The 25818-nt window shown below is 49.4% G+C and overlaps 2 protein-coding genes across 18 annotated transcripts in view; one reads left to right on the forward strand and one right to left on the reverse strand.

Annotated features, from left to right (window-relative positions):
- NUB1 (negative regulator of ubiquitin like proteins 1) overlaps positions 1–21329 on the forward strand; it is a 32713-nt gene extending 11384 nt beyond the window's left edge. For 4 of the 7 annotated variants that reach the window (XM_081533481.1, XM_081533478.1, XM_081533479.1 and 1 more), the window contains 12 exons: positions 483–541; positions 1775–1845; positions 4494–4676; positions 4868–4959; positions 6205–6311; positions 11146–11332; positions 12148–12255; positions 12915–13067; positions 16801–16947; positions 18583–18678; positions 19299–19500; positions 19713–21329. In XM_081533481.1, coding sequence (XP_081389607.1) covers positions 483–541; positions 1775–1845; positions 4494–4676; positions 4868–4959; positions 6205–6311; positions 11146–11332; positions 12148–12255; positions 12915–13067; positions 16801–16947; positions 18583–18678; positions 19299–19500; positions 19713–19891 — 1584 coding nt within the window. In that variant the 3' untranslated portion in view covers positions 19892–21329. The remainder of the gene's footprint in view (positions 1–482; positions 542–1774; positions 1846–4493; positions 4677–4867; positions 4960–6204; positions 6312–11145; positions 11333–12147; positions 12256–12914; positions 13068–16800; positions 16948–18582; positions 18679–19298; positions 19501–19712) is intronic. The other 3 variants (XM_081533484.1, XM_081533483.1, XM_081533482.1) reach the window with 2 other exon arrangements.
- WDR86 (WD repeat domain 86) overlaps positions 16633–25818 on the reverse strand; it is a 34141-nt gene continuing 24955 nt past the window's right edge. For 3 of the 11 annotated variants that reach the window (XM_081533491.1, XM_081533487.1, XM_081533488.1), the window contains exons 6-8: positions 25681–25784; positions 23238–23315; positions 16801–17236 (exon numbers count right to left, since the gene is read on the reverse strand). In XM_081533491.1, the coding sequence (XP_081389617.1) occupies positions 17107–17236; positions 23238–23315; positions 25681–25784 (312 nt within the window). In that variant the 3' untranslated portion in view covers positions 16801–17106. Of the gene's footprint in view, positions 17237–23237; positions 23398–24737; positions 25406–25680; positions 25785–25818 lie in introns of those variants that run through there. The other 8 variants (XM_081533492.1, XM_081533485.1, XM_081533493.1 and 5 more) reach the window with 4 other exon arrangements.

Raw genomic sequence — 25818 nt, forward strand, 5'->3', positions numbered from 1 at the left:
GGGTGGAATCCGAGGAGATAATTTGCACGGTCTTGTCCTTGGTGGCCCTACTGATTCCATATTTCCTTCTGAAGCCCAGCCATCAGGGTAGGAAAGGTGCCAAAAGCTGTCCTGCCGCTCCCTCCTCAGTGGGTACAGCGGGTGCTCGCTGAGGTGGTCCTAGTGCCGAGATTGTGGGGTGGGTCCTCGTGGAGCAGAGGCAGCACCCTGGAGCAGAACAGGACCTGCTCCGCCCCCAGCAGACCTCCCCCCAGAGGCAGAAGCCCTGCCTGTGGGCCACACTGCTGCCCCCGCGAGGACTTCCGCGTCACAGGACCAGGTTTTGTTCAGTAGCTTCCTGCCAGCATGTGTCGTTTTAGCCCTTAACCAGAGAGACCTGTGTGTTTTTACATTGTTTGATATCAACTTGTCTGGTTTTATGGGCAGAGGGACAGTTCCAAAAAGTGTCAAGTTCAAGTGCATTTGGTCTTATTTTTATACAGGATAGGAAGAATTTGTTGGAGACCCGCCTGCACATCACTGGCAGAGAACTGAGGTCTAAGTAAGTGTCCGTGTGCCCTGCGGCCCAGGTGCGCTCAGCTCCCTTACACCCGCTCGTTTGCTCCTCCCTGCGAGGCAGATGTGACTCTTGTCTCCCAGTGGAGGGGAAACTGAGGCTTTGAGGCTGAAGGGCTTGTTCAGGCTCACACTGGCATTTAAGGGCAAAGCCAGGACTTGTACCAGTCTCCTTTACTTCCTGGTGTGACTTGAGAGCAGGTGGGAACCCTGGATGCGTGTGCTTGGTCCATTTTTGAATCAGTACGTGATAGAAATAGGAGGCAGCCTGATACTGGCCAGATCATTAGTGTTGAATTTTGTGCCTTAATGCACTAATGGCTTGCTGTGATGTTCAGTGAAGTGGTATGGCCAGTTTCAGGCTGTTGGCCCATCTGTAAAAAGGAAAAAAAAAAATACCACCCGTCACATTCTAGTGAAAATCTGACTTTTGAGACCTGGTCAGTTGTTTGAGCTCCTTGAATATTTCTTGGTGGTAAGTGTTTTGACTGTCTCCAGGGCTAGGGCGTCTGTGTTTCCCCAGCTGATTTTCCTCATTTTCTTCTTTGGTCTGTGTCAGGGCCGGGTTCAGGAAGCCTCGTCCACTCAGCACACAGTGAACTGAAGATTGTATGAACAACCGCTCCATTAGGGGCTCCTTCAGGGAGACCCCAGGAGGTGTCAGGGATGGGTATTCTCACTGCAGCTTGGGCCCTCCTGTTCAAACGGATACACAGCACCAGTGGTCTGTGCTTCACGAGGAGCCAAGCAGTAAAACAGATAGTTTACAGAAGGACATGGTCTCTGACACAGTTTCAAATACCCATCTAGTAAGCTCGCTCTGGAGAAGGCGATGGCACCCCACTCCAGTACTCTTGCCTGGAAAATCCCATGGATGGAGGAGCCTGGTAGGCTGCAGCGACTTCACTTTCACTTTTCACTTTCATGCATTGGAGAGGGAAATGGCAACCCACTCCAGTGTTCTTGCCTGGAGAACCCCAGGGACGGGGAGCCTGGTGGGCTGCTGTCTATGGGGTCGCACAGAGTCGGACACGACTGAAGCGACTTAGCAGCAGCAGCAGCCAGCTCACTCTATCTGAAGTAATGTTTGTGTGTCAGGAATTTGGAATACTGGGTGTTTCTGAGAAGAATATATAAAATAGCTGTCAGGGTAAAAATCTGTTTAGTGGATAATACATAACAAATTGGGTTATCTATAGTTCTCTGGTTTATTTTACAGAATAGCCGAAACCTTTGGATTTCAAGAAAATTACATCAAAATTGTCATAAATAAGAAACAGCTTCAACTAGGTATGTTACAGCACAGTATGCAGAATTTTTTTAAATCAAGTTACTAGAGAAATACTGACTTTGTATCTTTTTTCCCCCCTCACTCTCCTCTCTTCAAAAGTTTGGAGTGGCTTTATCATACATATAATGCAAAACCAGTCATTTTAGAGTTTGATGCACAGTGGAAGTCTGGGTGTGCTGGAAGTGACATAGCACTTCCTCTCTCTGAATGAGCACGGCAGGGGCTGTGGTGGCGAGCACTCCCTCAGAGAGCCTCAGGTAGAGCTCTGTCGTGTGAATTTGAGGGATTGAAGAGATCTGGTGTGTCTTGAGTGTGGATGGTGAGGAGAGACTAGTGCTTCTTAAGGATGGAGGAGCATGCAGAGGCCCCATGGTAAAGATAGTAGTGGTGGTTCTTACCCAAGGGTGATTTTGCCACACAGGGGGCATTTGGCAATGTCTGGAGACAGGTGGTGCTAGGGGTAAAGAACCTGCCTGCCAGTGCCGATGCAGGAGATGTCAGAGACACAGGTTCGATCCCTGGGTCAGGAAGATCCCCTGGAGAAGGAAATGGCAGCCCACTCCAGTACTCTTGCCTAGAGAATTCCATGGACAGAGGAGCCTGGTGGACTACAGTCCATAGGGTCACAAAAAGTCAGACAGGAATGAAGCAACTTAGCACACGTGCATAGAGACATTTTTGGTTGTCATGACTTGGTAGCAGGGGGCCAGAGGACGCTGTACTCATAACAGTTAATGGGAGGAGACCAGGGATGGTGCTGAACATCAAGGCGCAGAAGAGCTCTTATCCAGGGACTTCTCTAGTGGTCCAGTGGCTAAGACCCTGCTTCCCGTGCAGGGGGCCCGAGTTCAATCCCTGATCAGCGTGCTACATCCCATGTGCCACAACTGAGAGTTCACATGCAGCAGCTAAGACCTGGTGCAGTTAATAAATAAATAAATAAAAATAAATATTAAAAGACTTACCAGCTCACGATGCCAGTAGTGCAGCTGAGAAAGCCTGCGTTTGAATCTCATTCATATTAGTGTTTCTCTCTGGGGAGGTGGAAAGCCATTGATGCTGGGGAGTGACAGTTGTGTTTCAGAGGTCACTTTGGCTGCAGTAGGGCTGTAGATGTGAAGGGGACACGAATGGACTGGGGAGCCCAGTTAGCTTCTGGAGCAGTTCATGCAGGTGCTGTGTCTGTTTGGTTTCCAGTAGGTTCCCATGGCCTCCAGAGAGTCAGGTCCAATCCCAGCCTGCTTGGAATGTGGCCTTCCCAGCCCAGCCCTGGTCTTCCTTTCCAGCATTCCCGCCAGCCATTCCTGTGGCCTGTTCTAGAGATCATTTCACTGGCATCTCGTCTCTATGTTAGTTCTGTTTGTGGTATGCTTCATTGTGGAGAAATCTTTGATTCTGATGTTATCAAATCCATCAGTTTTTCACCTTATTGTTTATGTTTTAATAAGTTCTTTCCCCAACTGCAGGACCACATGGATAGTCTTCTACAATTTCTTGTATGAAGTCTTGAATCTATTCAGAGCCCCTCTCTATATGTAAAAGCTAGGATCCAGCTTTATTTATCTCCCAATATCTCTTACTAAATGTGTCTTCAGTAAACAAGCTTATTTTTTGGTATCCTCTTTATCAGGGCTGTGTTTTATAGTTTCTGTTCATTTCCCTGTAGGCTTATTCCTGAGCCAGAACCATAGAGTTGTTTGTGTGTGTGTGTTTTAATTATTGTGGCTTTTTGGTGGTTTTAAAATCTAGTAAGGTGAATGCCCCTCACGGCTTTTCTTTATCAAGGTAACCTGGCCACTGATGGAACTTTATTTTTCAGTATAAATATCAGGATGGTTGTTGAGTTTCTGAATACACATATGTATGTTTTTATGTATGTGTATATGTATGTATATGAAGGTATGTTCAACTAGAGTTTTCCAGAAATGTTCAAATTTATGTTTGTAGTTCATAATATTATTTCCTTATTTTATTAATGTTTGTGATCTGTATTTACTCTTTTTCATTTTGTTTATTTGCATTTTGACTTTGTTAGGTTTGTATGTTTGATTAATTTTTTTCGTAGAGCCAGCTTTTGATTTTGTTAATATTCTCTTTCTGTTTCATTGACTTTTTACGTCTGTCTTTACTCCCATCTTGTGTCTGAGAACATGGACAATAAGTGTCTTATTCAGGGCCATGGGGTAAGAAGGGGTGAAACCCAAGGTGTGTGTTGCACCACTCAGTAAACCCCTCTCCCACTGCGCTGCTGCGCTCGGGCTCCTGGCCGTGGCTGAGAACGGGATTATGTCTGTAGCTGGAGGTAGGAGAATTCACCTGCAGGACTTCCTCATTTTCCTCTTACGTTGCCTAGCAGTATGCTCTCAGGAGTAGATTCTCAGACTGTGATTGCTTTAGTTTGATTTTAGGATGAGAATAAAGAATACTGAAAAGGATTAATATAGTCAGCTCATTTCACGGACTGATTTTAACCCTTGCTTAACAGGTAACGCAGTTAAACAACCAGATTTAAATACATTCTTACCAATTGTGGCATGGTGGTTTGCAAGGGCTAATGCAGGCTGAAGAATTCTATGTGACAGAGAAGATGGCCTGTTACCCCATGCATTTAATGACTCTTCATAACATGCATTTCTGATTGTGACAGGGGAAACACTTAAGGAGCAGGGAGTGACCCACAATGTGAAAGCTATGGTTCTGGAACTAAAACAGTCTGAAGAGGATGTGAGAAAAAACTTCCAGGTTGAAGAAGAAAAGCAAAAGGAAGCCAAACTAGAAGAAAAAAGAATTCAGAGGACTAAGAGAGGACTGGAGATCCTTGCGCAGAGAGGTACACAGAGCTTCAGACTTTTCCGCTCAAGTCCTCGAAGGGGGCAGCAAGAATGGGCTGGGCTCGAGGGTGGAGGGTTGGGGGTTTCACATTTCTCATTGGCCTTTCTTTCCCAACAGTCTCACATTTTTTATGTCCCCATCACTGCTTTTTAACCTTGAACTAATAGAGTTCCTCTTGGGTTTTTACAGCTGAGATGGTGGTGGATCCGGAAGCCACACCATACTTAGACATAGCTAACCAGACGGGCAGATCAATCAGAATCCCTCCATCAGAGAGAAAGGTAAGTTCTGTAAGAAATGTGTGGCTTGCTCTTTGGTTTGCTGTCAGAACAGAAGTGGATTCTACTTATTTTGTCTTGGAATGTTACATAAAGGACTAGAAAGAGTTTTCTGTCTCCAGTTGATAAGTGGAGAATGTAACCTACGTGGGATGAGCATCTCATCCGGCCGGCCCACGTGGTGAGTTCAGTGCACAATGGCAGGAGCTCCCGGTCCTGGAGCAGTGGCTTTCTGTGGCAGTGCTTGTTGTGGTGTAGTTTTAGTTTCCTCGAAGGCCACATTCCTAGGGGATAGATCAGAATAGGGGACCGGGGGCTGCGTAGTTGGGGAAAGCGTGACAGGTGGTTCTGCCACCTCTTCCCTCTGGCCCCGCAGCCCTGCTCTCTAATTGGAGTAAGGGACGCGGCTTTACCTTTGAGCACAGCCAAGAGGGTCTTTTCTAGCCGCATCTGCAACTTGGCCCATGAGATCAGTCTTTGAGCTGGAATCCAGTAGCTTCTTACATGAAAAGCCTTAGTGACTGGGGGTCAAGTTGATTTTAATTTTTCGGTCTTTAAAGGACATTTTTGAGTAGGTTTCACTCTATGGGTTACGTTGTTGAAAGTTAAAGTTAAATTTTAATAAGAGAACTTTGTAACTTTCATTGAGTTGATTTTTTTATGGTAATTATTTTCCCACTGCAAGTATTATATCCTCATATTCAATGATAATATTTAGATCTTTGGGGGAAACCTTTACAATATTTATATAAGAATTCAGATCTAAAAATATTAATGAATTTTAAGGAAATTTGGATCGTCTTACAAAAGTTGTTTCAGAGATGCTACGGTTGACAGATTCTTCAGAGAAAAACCCAATTAAGAATAGAAAGTGAAATGAATGAATGAATGTTCTTTCTAAAAAGGATACAGTTATTACTGGCTGTTTTTTTAATATGTTTAGTCCTATGGATACCAGAAATCGACCCATATTAGCAGATACTGAAATAAACTGATGGAAACAAAGGGACAGGTGCTGATTCTGACCATTTCAGCCTCATTAAGTGGAGTTCTTGTTTCAGTGTTTAAATGAGATGAAGCTTTAATTCTGTTTTCCTTAATTTCGGCTTTTAGATTCAGTTGTGATCTTGGGTTTTTTGTTTGTTTGTTTTCACATTCTTTGATTTCTTTAGACTTAATATGCTTTTAATACAATTTGTTTTATTATAGTTTAAAGTGATGTTTTTTTAAATCCTTATTTTTCCCTAGGCCCTTATGTTAGCTATGGGATATCATGAGAAGGGCAGAGCTTTCCTGAAAAGAAAAGAATATGGAATAGCCTTGCCATGTCTGTTGGACGCTGACAAATATTTCTGGTAGGCACTTTTGTCCTTGGTGGATGCCAGTTTGAAGGAGGGTGGCAGGTAAACATAGCGCCTTCCCCACCCCCGTGCTCTTCAGACGTCAGGTTTTCACCCAAGATGGTTAATGTAAGAGAGTAGTTATGATGTGGACTAACTGGTGAACTGTTTCTCCCCACTGTATTCCTAATTGATTGCTAAAGAATTTTATAAACTCTGTGCTAGTTTTTTTTTTTTACAAGAAGCACGTAGGATTTCATGTCTGTTTCTTACAATGTGTTGCCCACCTGAACTACAGCTGACTCGACAGTCCCCGTCAGCTTTTCGCCTGAAGGTTTTGGTATAGACGTTGGTGATTGTTCTCCAAATCCATTGTTTCATAGGGGCTCAGAATAGTGATAGGTGATTATTCCTCATGTGTTTATTGCTGGAATTCATTTGAAAAATACTTTTCCTCATCAGTCTCTTGATTCTCCTGAGGTACAGTTTGTACAGAAAGACGACAAAATGCTTGGTTCTTTCTCCTTATTTTCTTGCTTTCAGAACAAATGAGTGGCTTCCCTATAGCATCTTCTAAAGATGACATCACTGGTGAGGCTTCCCTGCCTTTTTATTTTTTTTAAGTGTCAGTTTGGCTCATGGATTTTAACACATTTGATATGTTTCTAACCTCAGTGCTTCTGTTGGCCATCGTCAGTGGGCAGGTGGTCCTGCAGCCCTTTGCCCTGATGCTGGTGGTCTTTGTAGTCTGCTCTCTGGTGCCCAGAGCTGGGCCAGACTCACCCTGGCTATTTCCTGCCCCAGCACTTCATCAAGGGCTCTGGTGCCTCTTAATGGGAAGTAACACTGAGACGCTATGATCCAGGCAGATGAAACATTTGAGAGATAGACTTGATGTTTGCAACGATCAAAAGGTAACAGCTTTAGTGTTATTTTCTTTTCCGTTTTGAGAAATTCCCAATATATATCGGAGAAGGCAATGGCACCCCACTCCAGTACTCTTGCCTGGAAAATCCCATGGATGGAGGAGCCTGGTGGGCTGCAGTCCATGGGGTCGCCAGAGTCGGACACGACTGAGTGACTTCCCTTTCACTTTTCTCTTTCATGCATTGGAGAAGGAAATGGCAACCCACTCCAGTGTTCTTGCCTGGAGAATCCCAGGGACGGGGGAGCCTGGCGGGCTGCCGTCTGTGGGGTCGCACAGAGTCGGGCACAACTGAAGTGACTTAGCAGCAGCAATAATATACAGTATACTTTAAGAAGATAAATGTTAGTATTTTTAGTTTGCCAGCTGTACAGGTAGCACCTTGCATTTTAAGTGAACCAACTTAAACTTAGGCAGAAAGGGGGATTTATTTTCTGAAATATTTGGGAGGCAGGGAAGTAACCAGAACATGGGCTTGGAGCCTCTGCCGTTTTCTTCCCCTGCCTCTTTGTCTCTGCTTTTATCTGAGTGTCAGCATTATTCTCTTCTGCTACAGGTAGTGCAGACTGTAAGTTAGGTCGTTAAATTCAGATATATTTTTTTATTTCCTTCCACAATTGTTTCTTTTTGTTATGGAAAATCTCAAACATATATAAAAATAGCCATTAATATAATGAATTCTCATAGACTTTTCATTCATCTTCAGCAGTTATCAAGACATGGTTGATCTTGATGTGTCTGTATGAGCCTTTCTGGTTTTTTTTAACCCTGGAAAAACCCTTGCCATCATTTTCAGGTCTCAGGGAACCCTTGAAAAACAATAATAACTCTCTCTTCAGTTTGCAGTACGTTCACATGTTCAGTGAATAGTAGATATAATAATCCAATAATAATTATCAGTGCCTTTCTAAGTAGAAAATGTTATTTTCTGGGGAATCTGTTTATTCAGGCCAGCTCACTAGCCTCATTTCTGTGCGAGTTCCCTCTCTTCGTCAAGGGGATCCACTCTTAACGCAAGGCAGCGTGGAGACGGGAGAGACATCCCCCATTTCCTTTCCCCCGTGATGTCTTCCTGCCTTCTTTCTCCCAGTAGCTCGAGTTCTCTCACAGCTCTCTATCGCACATCTCGGGGTGTTGAGAGCAGCTCCTCCCCCATTTTAAACTAGAAAGGGGCGTTCTGCTCCTGGCCAGGATGGGGTGACAGGGACTGGGTTTACTCCCCCCCCCCCCCAACCACCAGGCTGCTCGGTCCCACCTAACAAGGCACCACACCACTACTTTAGATAACATTTCAACTGCATCCCAAGCAACGATTAATGGTACTTACTGAACCCAAGCACAAGAAATACGAAAAAGAAAACTATACACGATATAATTCCTTGCTGCCAATAACAAAACTATAAATGACTTTTTAGCCAACTTTCCTTTTTTTAAAGAAAAAAAGCAGATACTAGGCTACCCTGGTGGCCCATATGGTAAAGCATCTGCTTGCAGTGCAGAAAACCCAGGTTCAGTCCCTGGGTCAGGAAGATCCCCTGGAGGAGGGCATGGTCACCCCCTCCAGTATTCTTCCTGGGGAGTATCCTAGCCTGGGGAATCCCATGGACAGAGGAGCCTGGTAGCCTACGGTCCATGGGGTCACAAAGAGTTGGACACGACTGAGCGACTAACATTTTCACTTTCAAGTTTTAGCTTACCTTTCTTGAAATTAATATCTTCATATAAAAATGTGAAACTCATAAGGCAAATACAATAGATTTCTGTTAAATAACTGACTTAAGTCCAAATGCGATTTAATTTTTCTAAAACGAGGCTCAGTATATTTTATTTAAATAAATGTTATACATTGATTTTAATGTTTTTAACATGAAAATTTATTGGCTGTCGACTATTAAGGCTACTAAACCAAAATCAATAAAACATACTCAAAGACACAATTTTATGCCAAGGCATTACATTTCTCTCTGAGTGACATGATCAGGTTCAAATGTAGTCCTAACAGTTTCAAAATTATTATATATAGGTGATCTCATCTCTTAAGGCCTCTATGTGAATAAAACGTGTTGTTTTTTTAAACGTGAAAGAGTGAAGTGACCTTCTTCACGTGCGTCCTCTACTTGTGTTGTTTCCAGTTTTGGCTGCTCAGACTCTCAGTCCTGGGTCAGGCTCGTGTGGGTGATTTTGTTTTTCACTGAGAGGAGGGAGCACTTTCTGTCCTTGCTCTCCGTGCGTGTTAGACATGAGGGAGCCTCTTCACACGGTGGGACCTTGAAAGCCGTGCGAAATGCCAGCTGCTTTCCTGAGGACGGCGGGGTAGGCTTCTCTCCCGGAAATGCAAGTTGTCGACAGGAAGATCAGTCAGTCTCACCTGGAGGGGAAGGTTCGGCCACTCAGGGCCCACAAACTTCCTCCCCCCTCAGTGTCAAGTTCTCAGGCGAAGCAGAAACTCAGAGAAGGGGCCCCTCACCTGGGCAAACAGCTGTGTGTGGATGCGTGTGTGTAAAACATGGTGTGTATGTTATAGAACGTTCACAAAGATGAAATGATCCAGCAAAGCAACCACAAGTAAATAGGAAAATCCTTCCCCGAGCGGTTATTCTTTTGCCCCAGTGGGTTATCCAGTGTACCCTGGCGTGTAAGCATTCCACTTAGGAGACTTCTGCTTTTTTTTAAAGCATAAATGACAGCGCTTTTGTTTTTTATTTTTCCCAAGCAGATTTTGATGGGCAAGATATGAAGTAGTCTGATTTTTAGTAGGAGACCAACAAAAACAAATGAGATCTCTACAGTTTGTGGATGGGTAGTGCATGGTTCCATATGTTTTCCTTTCTTGCCGAAGAGGATTCAAACTTGAGATCTAGATTCGCATTATGAATTTCTAACATAATCACGGTCTGAAGTCAAAATAAATAATCTTGCAGTGCATCTTTGTCGGCCCTCCCTCACCTTGTCTGTCTGCTCCCTTTGTATCTGGGTTCAGCACTGGGTGGGCCCCAGATCAGCTGGGCATTCAGAGCCGGGCGTTTTTCTGGATCACTTTCTCCCACCTTGATGTGACCGGACATGAAGGCCTTTGTCAGTCTTCATCAGCTGAGGCGTTCATAGGAAGGGGGGATTTTTTGGGTTTTTTGGTGTGCTTTTTGAAGCCTTGACGCTCACTGTGGCTATGTATTAGAATCACTTAGGGGATTTGGGCTCCCTGGTGGCTCGGTGGCGAAGAACCCACTCGCCAACGCAGGAGACAGGAGGCGCAGGTGTAGTCTCTGGCTCGGGAAGATCCCCTGGAGATGGGAATGGCAGCCCACTCCAGTGTTCTTGCCTGGGAAACCCCACGGACAGAGGAGCCTGATGGGCTACAGTCCATGGGGTAGCCGAGTCAGACATGACTCTGCTGAACAACAACAGAAGGATTTTAGAAATACAACATCCAGGCCCCCTCCAGGGGTTCGGGGTTCTGTTATAATTGATCTAGTGGGGTCCCAGCATCAGTATTTTTTTTAAGATAAAAACGAATGGAAATAAAAACTCCTCACATCATGGTAATTCTGATTTGCAGTCGGAGTTGGAAACCACTGCTTTAAAGCATGGTCTCCCCATGTTTGCTGAGGGGTTCTGACCCAGTGGCCCTTATTTCCAGTTCCCACCAGGCCTCTTTCCCCACATAGCAAGGGTGTGTGTGTCTGTCTGTCTTTCTTTCCCCCTCCCAAGGCACATGGTGTTGAGCTTCTGTTTCTGAGCCCTCACAGCTTTCTTTCCCCACTGGAAGAATTCAGATTATACATAGAGTTCCCTTCACAAACATTGGGATCTCTGTCTTAGTCTTTGGAAATATACCAATAACTGGGGGAAAAAATTTCCAGTAATTCACAAAAAAGGGTTTTTAAAGCTACTCATCAGTGATGTCATTTCCTGTCTCCTTGGCAGCGAGTGCTGCAGAGAACTGCTGGACACAGTGGACAACTACGCGGTGCTCCAGCTGGACACAGTGTGGTGCTACTTCCGCTTGGGGCAGCTGGAGTGCCTGGACGACGCGGAGAGGAAACTGAAGTTGGCCCAGGAGTGCTTTAAAAAGTGTTATGGAGAAAATCATCAGAGACTGGTCCACATAAAAGTACGTTGCTGTAATGCGTTTTAGGTATTACTGAGCCCTTTTCTAGAATTTGAGTTTATTCCTGTTAAAGTATTTAGACTGCTGCCAAAGATGATTATGTGATAGTAGTACGCAGCGAGCTCTTTTATTTTTGTATCGTTCGGCCATGCCATGGGGCATATGGGATCTTAATTCCCCAACCAGGGATCCATCCCATGCGCCCAGCATTGGCAGCATGGAGTCCTAACCACTAGAACTCCAGGGAAGTCCCCTTAAGCTATAGTTGAAGGGGATTGATAAACATTTTAAAAGTTAGCCTGTAACTTTGGTCTGTGCAGCATTTAGCCCAGAAGTGACACAGTTTTCTAGTCACAGGACCCCATGGATCATCCACCGAGAGCTGGTGGCTGTATTAAGTAGAGTCTTATGAAAGATTTAAATGCAGAAAACAGACACTTTGAACAGGATCAGCTCACATGAGTGAGTCACGGCTCCAGAGCTGGGCTTTACGTAAGGACTTTTCCACGGGTCATCAGAATTCTGCTTGGGAATCACAGGGCAACACAAGATATTCCTGGTTTGGGATTTTGCATACTTCCTTCTGCCCAGTGGGGCCCCTGGCCTGCGTGCCTGGAGATAGGGGTTCTGCTTGGGACAATGTTAGTGCCATTGTCTGCTGTGCACTTTACTTTTGCCATCATCAACAGGGAAGATAAAATAGAAACAGTTAAGTAATGCCATTTCGCCCCTGTAGAGATTAAGGGAATTATAAATGTATTATAGACCTATAATGAGAAATTAGATAATTTTTTCTTTTTTTCTCCCAATAATTTTAGGGAAATTGTGGAAAAGAGAAAGTCCTGTTTTTAAGACTGTACTTGCTTCAAGGCATCCAAAATTATCACAGTGGAAATGGTGAGGAAGCTTATGAATATCTCAACAAGGTAAGAAAAGTGGGCTCCAAAGTTAGAACCGCCTTCACCTACTTGGTTTTGGTGTGTGACTTGCGAGGGACTTGCGTCTCCGTCCGCTTCCCTCTCCTTCACATACGCCGTGAACATATTTGTGTCTGTGAGAGTGCAGGCAGGATGCTGTAATAAGGAAACCTTACCGAGGCAGTGGCTTTTACTGGCTACAAGTTACCAGTTCTCATCTGGCTGGCGAGGTGAGCCGGGGAGCTGCTGGTGTGGCTGCCAGAGTGGCTCCTGTCAGTGCCTCTCCCGGCCAGCAGAGGGCGCAGGAGAGTCCAGGGCGAGCCTCCAGCAAGGCGACCCAGTCATTGCTGCTGCAAGACCATTAGCTGCACCCAGCTCCAATTCAGGGGACTTTATTACCAAAAAAAGAGGAGCCAGTGGATCCCAGCCCCTCCCATGGTCCTTGGCCTGTTTTCTCATGTTGCCCTGTGTGTAAGTCCCGTAAGCAGAGAGGCTGTTGTCTATTTGCACTTCCACTGGTCGACAATAGGTCACACTTAAGAGTTTTTGTCTAAACTGTGATTCACATTGGGTACAACCCAGTATCCTGTAAGTATCAGCTTATAGCTTAGTGTTCAGCTTTAATGTTGCTATGGTTACACGATTCTTATATTTTTCTCTGTCCATAGGCATGTCAACTCTTGAAAGAGCTATATATTGATCCATCAAAAGTTAACAGTCTGATGCAGTTGGGATTTAGTGCTCAGGAAGCTCGGCTTGGCCTGAGGGCGTGTGACGGGAACATGGACCACGCGGCTGTCCACATCACCAACCGCAGAGAGGTACCGTAACGTGGCCTTGCCAGCACTTGGTGAGGCTTGTGCCTTTGAGTAGCTGTGACCCCAGAGTGCCTTAGCACTCGGATGTGAACAAAGAGAGACAATTCCATAGCAGGTATTACTAACAAGGAGATCTTTATCTCTTCAGACTGGGAAGTCTGAAGGAGAAAAATTTGTCTTTTTTCTTGCATCAGTTTTCAGACAGTACAGTTTCCTTCGTTTTACTCTTCTGTGGTGGCAGATAGCTCGTAAGTATAAGTAAGTCTTAATGACTATAGTCAAGCAGTCTTCTCTCTCTCTTTTTTGCATAGTGTATTTATGGAAACCATTTTAAAGGGGGCTGTGTTTTCCACAGGGTCATTGTTACAGTTCAGGATGTCATTCTTGCCTAGAAAAATGAGTCAAATCATATGAGCAATTAACAATATGTTATGAAAGCAGAGATTCAAAAGTATAATCATTTTAAACAATTAGGAATAAGTACAGTTTAAAAAAAGAAACTTCAGGGTTTGGGAAGTTGGAAGGATTTTTACTATGTCTAATATGCTGAAAGAGGAGAGTGAAAAAGTTGGCTCAACGTTCAGAAAACTAAGATCATGGCATCTGGTCCCATCACTTCATGGGAAACAGATGGAGAAACAGTGGAAACAGTGTCAGACTTTATTTTTTTGGGCTCCAAAATCACTGCTGATGGTGATTGCAGCCATGAAATTAAAAGACGCTTACTCCTTGGAAGGAAGGTTATGACCAACCTAGATAGCATATTTAAAAGCAGAGACATTACTGTGCCAACAAAGGTCTATCTAGTCAAGGCTATGGTTTTTCCAGTGGTCATGTATGGATGTGAGAGTTGGACTATAAAGAAAGCGGAGCACCGAAGAATTGATGCTTTTGGACTGTGGTGTTGGAGAAGACTCTTGAGAGTCCCTTGGACTGCAAGGAGATCCAACCAGTCCATCCTAAAGGAGATCAGTCCTGGGTGTTCATTGGAAGGACTGATATTGAAGCTGAAACTCCAATACTTTGGCCCCCTGATGCGAAGAGTTGACTCACTGGAAAAGACCCTAATGCTGGGAAGGATTGGGGGCAGGAGGAGAAGGGGACGACAGAGGATGAGATGGTTGGATGGCATCACCGACTCGATGGACGTGGGTTTGAGTAAACTCCGGGAGTTGGTGATGGACAGGGAGGCCTGGCATGCTGCGATTCATGGGGTTGCAGAGAGTCAGACACGACTGAGCGACTGAACTGAACTGAATATGCTAGTTTTACAAATGAGGAAAACAGGCTCAGGGGTGGACTTTTCTGGGGTCATGGGTCACGTCAATGGCAAAACCTGAACTGAGGCTTTTGTTTTCTCCTGTACTTTCTAATTCCCATATGAGAACAGCATTCTGAGTTTTTACAGAAGGTTCTGAAAAGCCAAGAGATAAAAAGTGGTAAAAGTTACCACTTCACTTCCTAACTTTTTATAAGTAGCAAAAACAAGTTGTTGGGTTTTTTGAATAGTGGTGTCCTATCGGATGTGCATTGAATGAATTAAACTATAAGCCCTCGGAGAAAATAAAAACAGTAGATGTATATAACAGTTTACCTTGCTCACTCTTCCACCCATTGAATGTGTAGTTAGGATACTTTTGGTTGAAGGCAGCAAATTCAGACCAGTGAAGAGGATGCGGGAGAAGTGTGCTGGCCTGCTTAAATGTGAGGAGCCCAAAGTCGGGCCGAGTTTCAGGTTAGTTTAGGGGCGCTTCGCCCCGTCCTGAGTTCTGGTTTCTGCCTCTCCACCTTCTCCGTGTTAGCAGGGTCATTCCATCACAGCAAGGGCGGCTCCCAGGGCCCTCAGAGACCTCCTGAGCTGCTCACTGATTGGCCACCCTGGAGCCAGTCACCGTGGCCAGGGGCATGCCAAGACCTCACTGGCTTGCGCCCGTCTCCCTCACTTAGGCTGGTCCGGGCCTCCTCGGGGAGCTGGTCAGCCTCCCACACCCTTGGGTGCGCTAGGGTAGCTGGTGGGGAGGAGCAGCTCCGATGCCCATAGAATGTGAGCTCTGGTGAATCTGCTGTCCTCTCGGCTCCTGAAGCTCTGGGTTTGAGCATCTCACACAGTTGAGGGTAATACGTGATGCCTAGAAGTTTGACTTTCTTGTGCTTCATGGCCCTGAGTTCAGGCCAGCTTCTCATCTGGCAAAAGCAACACGAATGAAAGCGAGGTCACATACTGCGCTGACGTGTTAAGGGCCTGTGAGAGGCAGCGTGGCAGCCTTCGTAAGAGACGTGCACTCATTTGCCTGGACGTAACCGTGACTTTAGAACCTAGTTCTCTCTCGTAACATTTGACTTTACTGTGTCTCCAGAATATTGCAGTGCAATACTCATTGTCATTTCCTTGGTTTATTTTCCTAATCCTAGTGTAAGGAAGAGTATCATGTATCTGTGTGGTTAAAAGAGAACTGACTTAGATATTTGTAACTAAGGGAAAAGTCTCCTTTGAGGCCCCAGCTTTGTGTCAGCTCAGAGACAGAGGAGGCCCGAGGCTCGTGTCTGCTGACTAGCCGGCAGCGTCTTCCTCTGCTTGAAGGTTCCTCATGCTTCTTAGCCTTTGAAATATAAATGGAAGAAGCTGGAATTGAAAGCAGAGGATGAAACAGGGTAAAGGCATTTAACACGGTGTGTCCGTATGAATGCAAGTCCAAATGTGAGCAATAAGAACACTTCTGCTGGCCCGGGTGGGTTTTGTGGGGAAGCAAGAGAGGTTAGCTTGGAGGCGGAGCTGGGGTCTGGGAGCCGGGGCCGCCTCTTCGGGTCGAGGGAGGGCCACTGTGGGTTCTGAGTAGGTGGGGGAGCTGACGGGCCTGTGCAGAAGGCCTTGGAGTCGGGAGATGGCCTGGAGGAGGCATTAGAGGACGTGGTGGGTGTGCAGACAGCGTCCAGGTGCAGTGGGGGGCCCTTGGGGGGCCCTGGTCTGCAGAGCTGCGGTGCTGTCCTTGGCCCGGTTGTTCCCAGGCAGGTTCTCCGGTGTTGTGACCAGGGGAGTACGGGCGGGGGTGGTCTTCATCTCTGGAAACGTTTAGGGCAGTCACTCCATCCTCCTGGTCCTGCTGCCAGCTGGGAATGCTTGGTCTTAGGGGGGAGGATTCTTTTCCTGAGAAGTGAAGCTGTGATCCTGCTCTGAGAATGTAGAAGGGACCCTTGTGCTGAGCCATGGAGGTAGGAACAGATACATCAGAGGAGAAATGGCTGTTTTCTCTGCTGTCCTAGAATGTACGTCTAGAATGTACAAGAGGCCATCTCCCAGCTCTGTGGTCAGTGATGACCTTGGCCGGGTCACCCAACCGTCTTGAGAGATTTCTGTCTTCTCATTGGGAAAATGATGAGGTTGGATTCAGTGAGTGGTTTTCGAACTCATTTTTTTTTTTTTAAGCAGCAGAAATCCTTTTAAAATGATACTTGTGGGAATTCCCTGGTGGCCCACTGGTCAGAACTCGGCACGTTCACTGCCGGTGCTGGGTTCAATCCCTGGTCGAGGAACTAAGATCCCACAAGGCCCACAGTTTGGCCAAAAAAATACATGCAAAAAAAAAATTTTTTTTTAATACATGCATAAACATAAAATGACACTTGTTTTCAAAACAAACTCAGAACTCTCCTAATTAGGACTGAGGTGGGAAGAGGAGAAGACACTGATCTACAAAATCGCAATCCCTAACTTGGTGACTTTGCTGTTTTCCTAAAGGAACTGGAGCAAATAAAGAAGGAGGAAAGAGAGAAGAAGAGACGCCGCCTGGAGAACATTAACCATTTGAAAGGAATGGGCTACTCCACGCGAGCAGCCAAGCAGGCACTCCATCAGGCCGGTGGGAGCCTGGAGGAGGCCCTTAAGGTAACCCTCCCTGGCCTCTGGCCTCTCAGAGCAGCCTGGCTCCCGGCCCAGCTGCTGTTTCCTCTGCTTCCTCGTCTGAGCGGCTCTCTGGACCTTCATGGCACCAGGAGCCCCCCGCCGCTGTGGTCTGGTTCCTCATTCCCGGTCTGGATCCAAGGGTCAGAGGTCTCGCTCTCGTGCCCAGTGGCTGAGCCGGGATGGTGCTCCCTGCCCACCTTGAGGCGCGCCTCTGATGCGGCAGGCTCCAGGGCGAGAGCTCCGGTGAGCTGTCCGGTTGCAACAGAAGGAACTTCACAGTAACATGGAAGAAGAGAAAGGTGGTTGAAGTTTCAGTACAGTTTTTTTGAATTAAAATGTTTTATTTGAATATCTAATTTTATTATGTAGTCAGTAGTACATGTTGGCAATGGGGCATCTTAAAGAAATCCTCAGCAGTGACTCAGAAGCTTGGGGTCCAGATGAGTGGTATAACTCTGGGTCCATGTCCTTTCTGATTTGTGTTCACGGAGCAGACAGGTGCTTAATGAGGGGAGGCACTGTGCTGATTCTCAACAGGTGAAGTGGGGTGAAGCCCCCGCCTGCCCTTGGGGAGCCCACAGATGGGTGGAGAGCACAGCGGGGTCAGAGCAACCACGTGGGGGGAGCAGGATTGCAGGCTGGGGGGCGGGGGATCACGGGAGGGGGCCTGGCAGGTGGAGGAGAAATGGGGGCAACTTGAAGTGCTGAAGCACTTTTATTTCTCTGATTTCTCCGAGAAATAAAAAATATTCTGAATACGCGGAGTGACTGATGGGGCTCAAAATCAGTTTTTAATTATACAGTCCATTCAGCCCAGTCGCTCAGTTGGGTCTGACTCTTTGTGACCCCATGGACTGCAGCACGCCAGGCCTCCCTGTCCATCACCAACTCCCAGAGCTTGCTCAAACTCATGCCCATGGAGCTGGTGATGCCATCCAACCATCTCATCCTCTCGTCCCCTTCTTCTCCTGCCTTCAGTTTTTCCAGCATCAGGGTCTTCTCCTTTAATTACACAAACAGGACATAAATACATTTGATCAATGTAGAACTATTTAGGTTAAAAGGGAAATTCCCCAAAAGAGCTTTATGAGGTTGAGAGTAAGTATCATGTGACAGAAATACAGGTCTGAAGATCTCTGCTCTTCTCCGTGACATTTTAAACCTAGAGCATGTCACCTTCCAGAGAGAAATGTCATTAGCAGGCTACCCTGGACTGCTTTGATAGCTTTCCGTTTGTAGCTTTTTATGACCTTGTCATCCCTAAGGCTGAGCTCTAACAAAACATCTGTTTCTGTTTGGGATGCTCCTGCCCACCCTCTCAAACCCTTTCCTGCTTCCTCAGATGAGACCTTTTTGCCTGAATAATCTTGTCCATCCTTCAGACCTCGACTCACATGGGCCCTCTGGCGGGAGCCTTCTCTGCCCGGCAGCCACCTCCCCAGCCCCACCCTGGCCGCGGGTCCCTTTCCTCTGCTCCCACAGCACCCTCTTTCCTGCGCCTGTCTGTGCGTCCCGCAGCTGTGTCTGCTCAGCATGTGACAGGAGCGCAGTCTGTGCCCAAGGGACTGAGCAGATGTTGAACAGTGATGAGCAAAGGGTATTCCTGTGTGTTTTTAGATTCTTGTCAGTAATCCTCAGAGGTGGTGGTTAGATGATTCCGCTCCGGAAAGCAACAACCGTCAACAAAGTCCTTCTCGGGAAAACATTGACCAAGTAAGTGAAAGTGCACCGCGCGCCCTCCACAGGTACCGCCTCGCGTGGGACTGGCTGGGGTGACGAGGTTGGGGGCCCAGCAGGGCCGAGTCCTTGGCTCCTGGGGCCCCAGGTGTGGCCAGGCCCGCCCCGGGGAAGCAGAGCATGGCGTTCCCTTCAGAGTGGGGCACCCAGGAAGCAACGCGAAGGGCTGCTTCGGGCTTTCTCCTCTTCTGTACCCACACCTCTGTGCGGTGACCCATCTCTGACTGCCCATCTCCGTGCCTGTGACCTGCAAGGGTGTCACTGTGGTGACTCTGTCTGGTTTGGCCCCCTGTCCCATCAGCCTGCCGTCAACACTTGAGCCTGGCACTCTGTTGGACGGACAGCGCGTCCTGACTCTTGAGCTGGCTGCCCCAACGTGGTTGGCCCAGGTCCTCCTCCTTCCTTCCCAAGCTGCCCTATGCACACAGTAGCGCAGGAAGCCAGTGGTCCGGGCGTGCAATGGGTTTTAAACTTATCCCCCCAACCCCCGCCTCCAGGATCAGACTCCCCCGGCTCCGCATGGGGGCGGCTGTGGGGGGCGCGTCAGCTCCGTGGAGCGGGCCCTCTGCAGAGCCGCCTCCTCCCTGTTCTCCCAGCTGGTGTACATGGGCTTCGATGCGGTTATGGCCAAGGCGGCCCTGAGGGTGTTCAGGGGTAACGTCCAGCTGGCGGCGCAGACCCTGGTTCACAATGGAGGAAGACTTCCTCCTGACCTGCAGCTCTCAGCGGAAGACTCTTCGTCCACGCCGTCCACATCGCCGTCCACATCGCCGTCCACATCGCCGTCTGACTCTGCAGGTGGGTCCGGGGTCTCGGAACAGCGATTGGGAGCCGGCGGGTGGAGGGGGTGCCTTGTCGGGGCCTGAGCTGGGGGCATCCCCAGACATCCGCCCCGTGGGCCGCTCAGTTCTGTGGCCAGTGAAGGTGCAGCTGAGGGTCAGCTCAGTCTCTCCGTGGCTGCTCCTTTCTCTTCTCCCTGAGCTCTCGACACTCACGCTTCTTTACCACAGGCACCTCTAGCGCCTCAACAGACGAAGACATGGAGACAGAGGCCATCAATGAGATCCTGGGAGACATCCCAGAACATGAAGAAGACTACCTTGACTCAACTCTGGAAGACGAAGAGATGATTATTGCAGAGTACTTATCCTATGTAGAGAACATAAAGTCGGCAGCAAAGAAAAACTAAGCGATGAACAGAAATAAGTTTTAAGCTTCTGCTTATAAATATTCTATCGTTTTGAAGGTGTAACGCAGGTCTTCTTCCTTTTTACTGATTTTGCTGCAGAGTGCTGCTTCCTCGGGTGTAGGAGGGGCAGGCAGGAACAGGGATGTGGAGAGTGCGAGACTGGGCGGGGGGGACAGGTCATCCCAGGTTCCCCAGGGGTGGCCTTGGGAACTGAGCTGCCTCAGGCCTGACCTTGCTGTCGCCTGCTGCCTTCAGGTTCTGCGGCCTGAGTGCCACCCTCCCTGCTTGTGTGGCTCCTGGGGAGAGCTGCAGGAGGAGCGGCTGGGGAGGGAAAGGTGGGCATGTCTCCTGCTCTCCCTCTGGCCCTGCACTCCTGCCCTCCGGGACCCGCTGCTGGCTTGTCGCCTCCTTCCCACGACGCAGCCTTGCCTCCTGCTTCACCCTCTGCCGCGTCCTGAACGTGTCCCTTAGATCCTCAACCGTTCCAAGCGCTTTGGGGGCCTTTTAGAGACAAGGCGTCGGCTATAGCAGCCACACCAGACTACAGCAGAGGCCTTCAGCCTGAAACAGCAGTGTTTTTTGTGCTTAGCTTAGTTAAGTAGAAGTTCCCCAGTGGCTCAGATGGTAAGGAGTGTGCCTGCCATGTGGGAGACCCAGGTTCAATCCCTGGGTCGGGAAAATCCCCTGGAGAAGGGCATGGCAACCCACTCCAGTATTCTTGCCCAGAGAATTCCATGAACAGAGGAGCCTGGCGGGCTACATATAATCCGTCGGGTCACAAAGAGTCGGATACAACTGAGTGACTAACACTTAGTAAAGTAGGCATTTGAAATTCCGGGTGGAAATTCAGAATGTATATGTATTCAGAATTCTTCTTTACAGATATAAAATCTTTTATTAAACAGGAAAGTCTTAAATGCCAGCCAAAGCAACTTGTAATTAGCATTCTTAGACGCAGTGCTGTCATAGTAAATCCATTGCTGGCTGAGATGCCTATCAGAGATTTAAGATATATTTTCTCCATGTCTTTGTGGTGGGTTGGGTATAATACAGAAGACTCTTTCTAAAGGTGTGCAGTTATCAGCCTCTTCACGGCTCGGGAACCGTTCTCAGTGACCATGCCTTCCTCTGTAAACGTGTTAGTAAACGAAGACCCTCTCCAGCACCAGGACACAGCTGGGAGAAGCCTGTGTGGAAAGAAAAGGTGCCAGGTGTGTTCCCAAGACTCTGCCTGCCCTGCTGGAAGCTCCATGACTGAGGGCAAATGGGTCACACGGTTGCCGTTGAGGGACTGGCTGAAGTGCTTCTGCTTTTTCAGAAGTCATCTTCATAAAGCATGGACAGCAGGCCAGTGTGAACGGGTGGAAATCTTGTCATTCTTTCAAAAATGGTGATACAGGTGAAAATAAAAGACGGAAGATACATTCCAAAATTGTCAGCCTGACTTTGCAGTAAGTTACTCAAATTCCCAAACTGAGTAATGACAATATCTAGGTGGTCTAGAGCTTCATTTAGATTTGAGATGTTGGCTTCCATTGACTTCCCGTGAGGATCATCAATGACAGTTACTAAAAGGTCAAGTGTACAGAGACTCTAGGACACGGGGAGGGAGTGGGTGTGGTGGGGAGTGCTTCCTTGCCTGATGGCCAAGGCCATGAGGGGGTCCCGGCCTCATGTAAGACCAAGTCAGGGATGGATTTGGGGCCTGGGTTGTAGCGTTTGCCTCACAAGGTACTGCCCTGGGCATAGCCGGGTGTGGCTTCTCATTTCCCCAGTTGCTGCTTAACAATCATGGAAAAGGCTGGGGGGGCCAAGCCACACTGGCAGGTCTCGTGCTCCACTTTTGTGTGAAGAGACACAGAGAAGCCCATTCTCGAGCTCAAGACAGTGCGGATGCGCACTGTCCACCAGCAGGGCTGCCCATCTGCACGCGCTGAGAGACGGGCATTAGTCCTGGCTCTGCCTCTAGCTGGTCGTGTGACACCTGACAGGCGGCGACTGAGCATCGCTCCCTGCTCTGGGATGCAAGAGAAAGAGCAAAGGACAATCGTGATGAAAAAGCTGTGAAACAGGAGGAAGGGTGTTGAGCCTGAACTCACGGAGGAGACGGGCTTTGGCAGGGGGACGATTCTCCGTGGAGACTCAGAGGGAAAGGACACTGCGGACCTGGGACAGATGAGGTTCCAGTGGGGGTGGAAGAGGCTGGGGGGGCCGTGTTCGTGAAGGCACAGGCGCTGTCCTAGACCCACTGGAGGGTGTGAGACTGAGGCTGGAAAGATTGCTGAGTCCAACTTCAGAGCACGCCGAAAGGCAGGCAGGGGTCTAGATGTGAGTGGGGCCGTGGAGGGCTCCCAGCAGGAGTGGGGTGCCCAGGCCTGTGAGGCTGAGGGGGTCAGCTGGAGGCGGCAGGACACTGGCCAGCGTGCTGCCCGTGGTCAGATCCAGTCCCATCACTTCCATGAAGTCCTGCCTGCTCTTGGCTCTGGTGACACCACCATGTCCTGCCCCTGTTTTCCTGCCCATATATCCTGTAAGTACGTCCTGTCCTTCCCCTACCCAACTAAAGGGGTTTATCAGAGGCAAGAATACATTACCAAAGGCAAAGAGACAACCTGTGGTTATCCGGTCTCTATAGCTTCCCCAGCATCTAGCAAAGCCCTCAGGTTGCTCAAATGAAAATTAGTCAATAAAATTGATAAACCGTAGCCAGATTCATCAAGAAAAAGGGGGAGAGGGCCCAAATCAGTAAAATTAGAAATGAAAAAGGAAAAGTTACAGAAATACAGAGGACCGTAAGAGACTACTCCAAGCAGCTGCACAGCAATAAAATGGACAACCTAGAAGAACTGCGCAAGTTCTCAGGTACAATTTCCCAAGACTGAGCCAGGAAGAAACCGAAAATACAAACAGACCAATTACAAGTACTAAAATCGAATCTGTGATTTAAAAACACCCAACCAAATGTTTTTGGCATCACCGACTCAATGGACATGAGTTTGAGCAAGCTCTGGGAGTTGGTGATGGGCAGGGAAGCCTGGTGTGTCCATGGGGTTGCCAAGAGTCAGACACGACTGAGCAACTGAACTGACTGAACAAACCAAAGTCCACAATGAGATGGCTTCACAGGCAAATTCTACCAAACATTTAGAGACGAGTTAACACCCATCCTGCTGAAACTATTCCAAACTGTTCCTGCAGAGGAAGGAACACCTCCAAACTCATTCTATGAGGCCACCATCATCCTGATGCCCAAACCAAAGAGAGCATACATACAAAAAATTAGTGAACTATAATGTACCCAAATATATCATGCTGTATACATGCAAAATAGTTTTCCATTTCTTACTGTTTCTCTTGGAGACGCAGGCTGGAGAAATACGAATGCGGCAGCCCATTGTAGGATTTGCGCCCAGGGGCTGTTTCTCTGGGTTGAGGGAGGGAAGATGCAAGTGGTTGGATAAGACACGGTGCATGTGAGCGCTGTCCAAACAGGAAAGCAGCATCAGCTGTGAGCACCAAGGAGCGAGCGTCTGGTCACTCACGCTGCCTCTGTCAGCAACGCAGTCCAAAAAGGTGACTATAAACATCAGCGCAGGTACTCAAGGGGGTTCTCTCTGCTGGCCCTCCCTGGAAGGAACTTCAGCTTCCTGGAAAACCCCAGGACTGGGTGGGCCTGTCCTTGGCAGCTGCAGCCTCGGGCCCTGGAGAACCACTAGGAAGTGAGCGTTTCCAGACCCATTGGGCACTTCTCCTGGGTGCCACATCCCACCTGAAGAAGGCGGGGTGATGCTGCTTCTGCGGGTTTTTCTCACCAGCCAGCCTGTTTTCCTGGCAAGGCGCCTGGCTTCCCAGAGTTTGGGGGTGTAGCCCAGAGCACAGTCAGAGGTACCGCAGCGCTTTCTACCCACCCTGGAGTCAGTACTGGTATCTATTCATGTGGCCAGACGGTCAGCGTCCTTACCCACCAGGCATGGACCTGGGCACCCCGGGGTGCATCTGGCATCAAGACACCGGCACACCCACCTCTCTGCATCAGGGGCTGCCTCTGCCCAGGGAGGCTTGCCTTTAGCAAGGTGCTCAGTTCTCAAGGGGATTCCCTGGTGGCTCAGAGGGTCAAGAGTCTGCCTGCAATGTGGAAGACCTGAGTTCGATCCCAGGGGTGGGGAAGATCCCCTGGAGAAGAAAATCGCAACCCACTCCAGTATTCCTGCCTGGAAAATCCCATGGATGGAGGAGCCTGGTGGGCTACAGGCCATAACGTCACAGAGTCGGACAGGACTGAGCGACTTCAGGTTCACTTTTCAGCTCTCAAGGGTGGACACTGTCTTCTGCAGCGTTTCCTCTTCCTGCACGGGCAGCCAGCCAGGGCTGGGCCTGGAGGGCATTGTGGATGCGGAATGTGGGCTCCAGCAGAGGGCTGGAAGAGGGCCCCTACAGGGTGTGAGAGGGCCGCTGAGGGCAGCTCCTCTCAAGGTCTCTTAGAGCCTGAGCCCCACTTCTCCCTTCACCCCCTTCTTGGCAGATACTCCAGCAGCCTCCTCTGCACACCTCTAGGGCCTGCCTTGTCCACACCTGAGAGAAGGGGCCTCCTCTGTGCTGGCGGGAGGAGCAGTGGGTCCCCGCCGTCACCCAGGCAGGCCGAGGGGCTGACTCCTTGCCCCTGGCCTCCCTCCTGCCACCCTGCCAACTCAGGGACACTGCAGTGACACTGCAGGGGCAGAGGACTTCACCCGCGGGGGTGGGCCAGGCCCCCGCTGGGAAGCTGCCCCAGCCTCGCGGGCACTCTCCTCTCCTCTGAGAGGGAGCCGGACTCAACGTGCAGAACAAAAGGCGATGCACCACAAGGCACTTTCAAGGACCTGTATTTCATCCTTCACAAGTGGACAGTCTGCCAAAATAACGACAGTCCTTGGGGTTTTTTGTCTTGGGCGCGGCTTGTGGGATTTTAGCTCCCGCCCGGGGATCGAACCCAGGGTCCCGACCATGAAAGCGCCCAGTCAGAACCACTGGACGGCCAGGGGAAAATCCCAGTCCGTGCCTTTTTTGAAGCGCCCGTCTCGCTCAGCAGGAAAAGACTTGGCTTCCGGGGACCTCGGGCGCCCGGGGCCAGGGCGGCTGGAGACCCTGACCCTGAGAGTAGCGGGAGGATTCCGAGAGGGACAGACGGAAGGGCGGGCGGGGGACGAGGTCGGGGTGGGGGCGGGCGGCGTGGCGAGGGCTTCGGAAGGCCGCCGGCGCGGGGGCGAAGCACCAACCCCCGAGCCGGTCGGTGCCCTCGGGGTCCGGGGGACGGGCGGGCGTGCCCCCTCCTCGCGGGTCGGGGTCTGGGGGCGCCGTCGGGGCGTCTCAGACCGGCTGCAGGGGCGTGGCGGCGGCGGCGCAGCCCACCTTGTTGCTGAAGAGGCGCGAGAGGCTGCGCTTGGGGGCGGCGGCGCGCGGCGGCGGGAGGCCGCGAACGTCCCAGAGGCGCAGCGCGCCGTCGTGCGAGGCGGTGTAGAGCACCTGGCCGTGCACCTGCGGGCGCGGGGCGTGGGCGGCCGGCAGCGGGGGGCGCCCCGCCGCCCCCACCCGGCTCCTCCCCGCAGTTCCGGGGTCGCCTGGACGCGGGCCCGCCCCGGCCGACGGAAGCGGAAGGCTCAGCCCTGGGCGGCCTCGGCCCGAGGAGGCTCTGCCCGTGGGGGCGCGCGGCTGCCGGGGTAGGGTGGGGTTCCCTCACCCCTTCCCTTCTGAGGGCGCTCCACCAACCATTGCCAACCAGCCGCGGGCCCGGGAGAGGGCGGAGCGCCTACCTGGATGCAGTTGATGACGAAGGCGTGGCCGCGGAACACCCTCCGCAGCGCTCCGGACTGGGCGTCGAAGGCGCGCGCGCGGGCGTCCCCGCTGCCCGTGAACACTGTGAACACACAGGACGAAGGCGCAGCTGGCCT

Source organism: Giraffa tippelskirchi, chromosome 10 (assembly GCF_054371585.1).
Source record: "Giraffa tippelskirchi isolate mGirTip1 chromosome 10, T2T-mGirTip1v1.2.pri, whole genome shotgun sequence".
In the NCBI taxonomy this organism is placed as follows: Eukaryota; Metazoa; Chordata; class Mammalia; order Artiodactyla; family Giraffidae; genus Giraffa; species Giraffa tippelskirchi.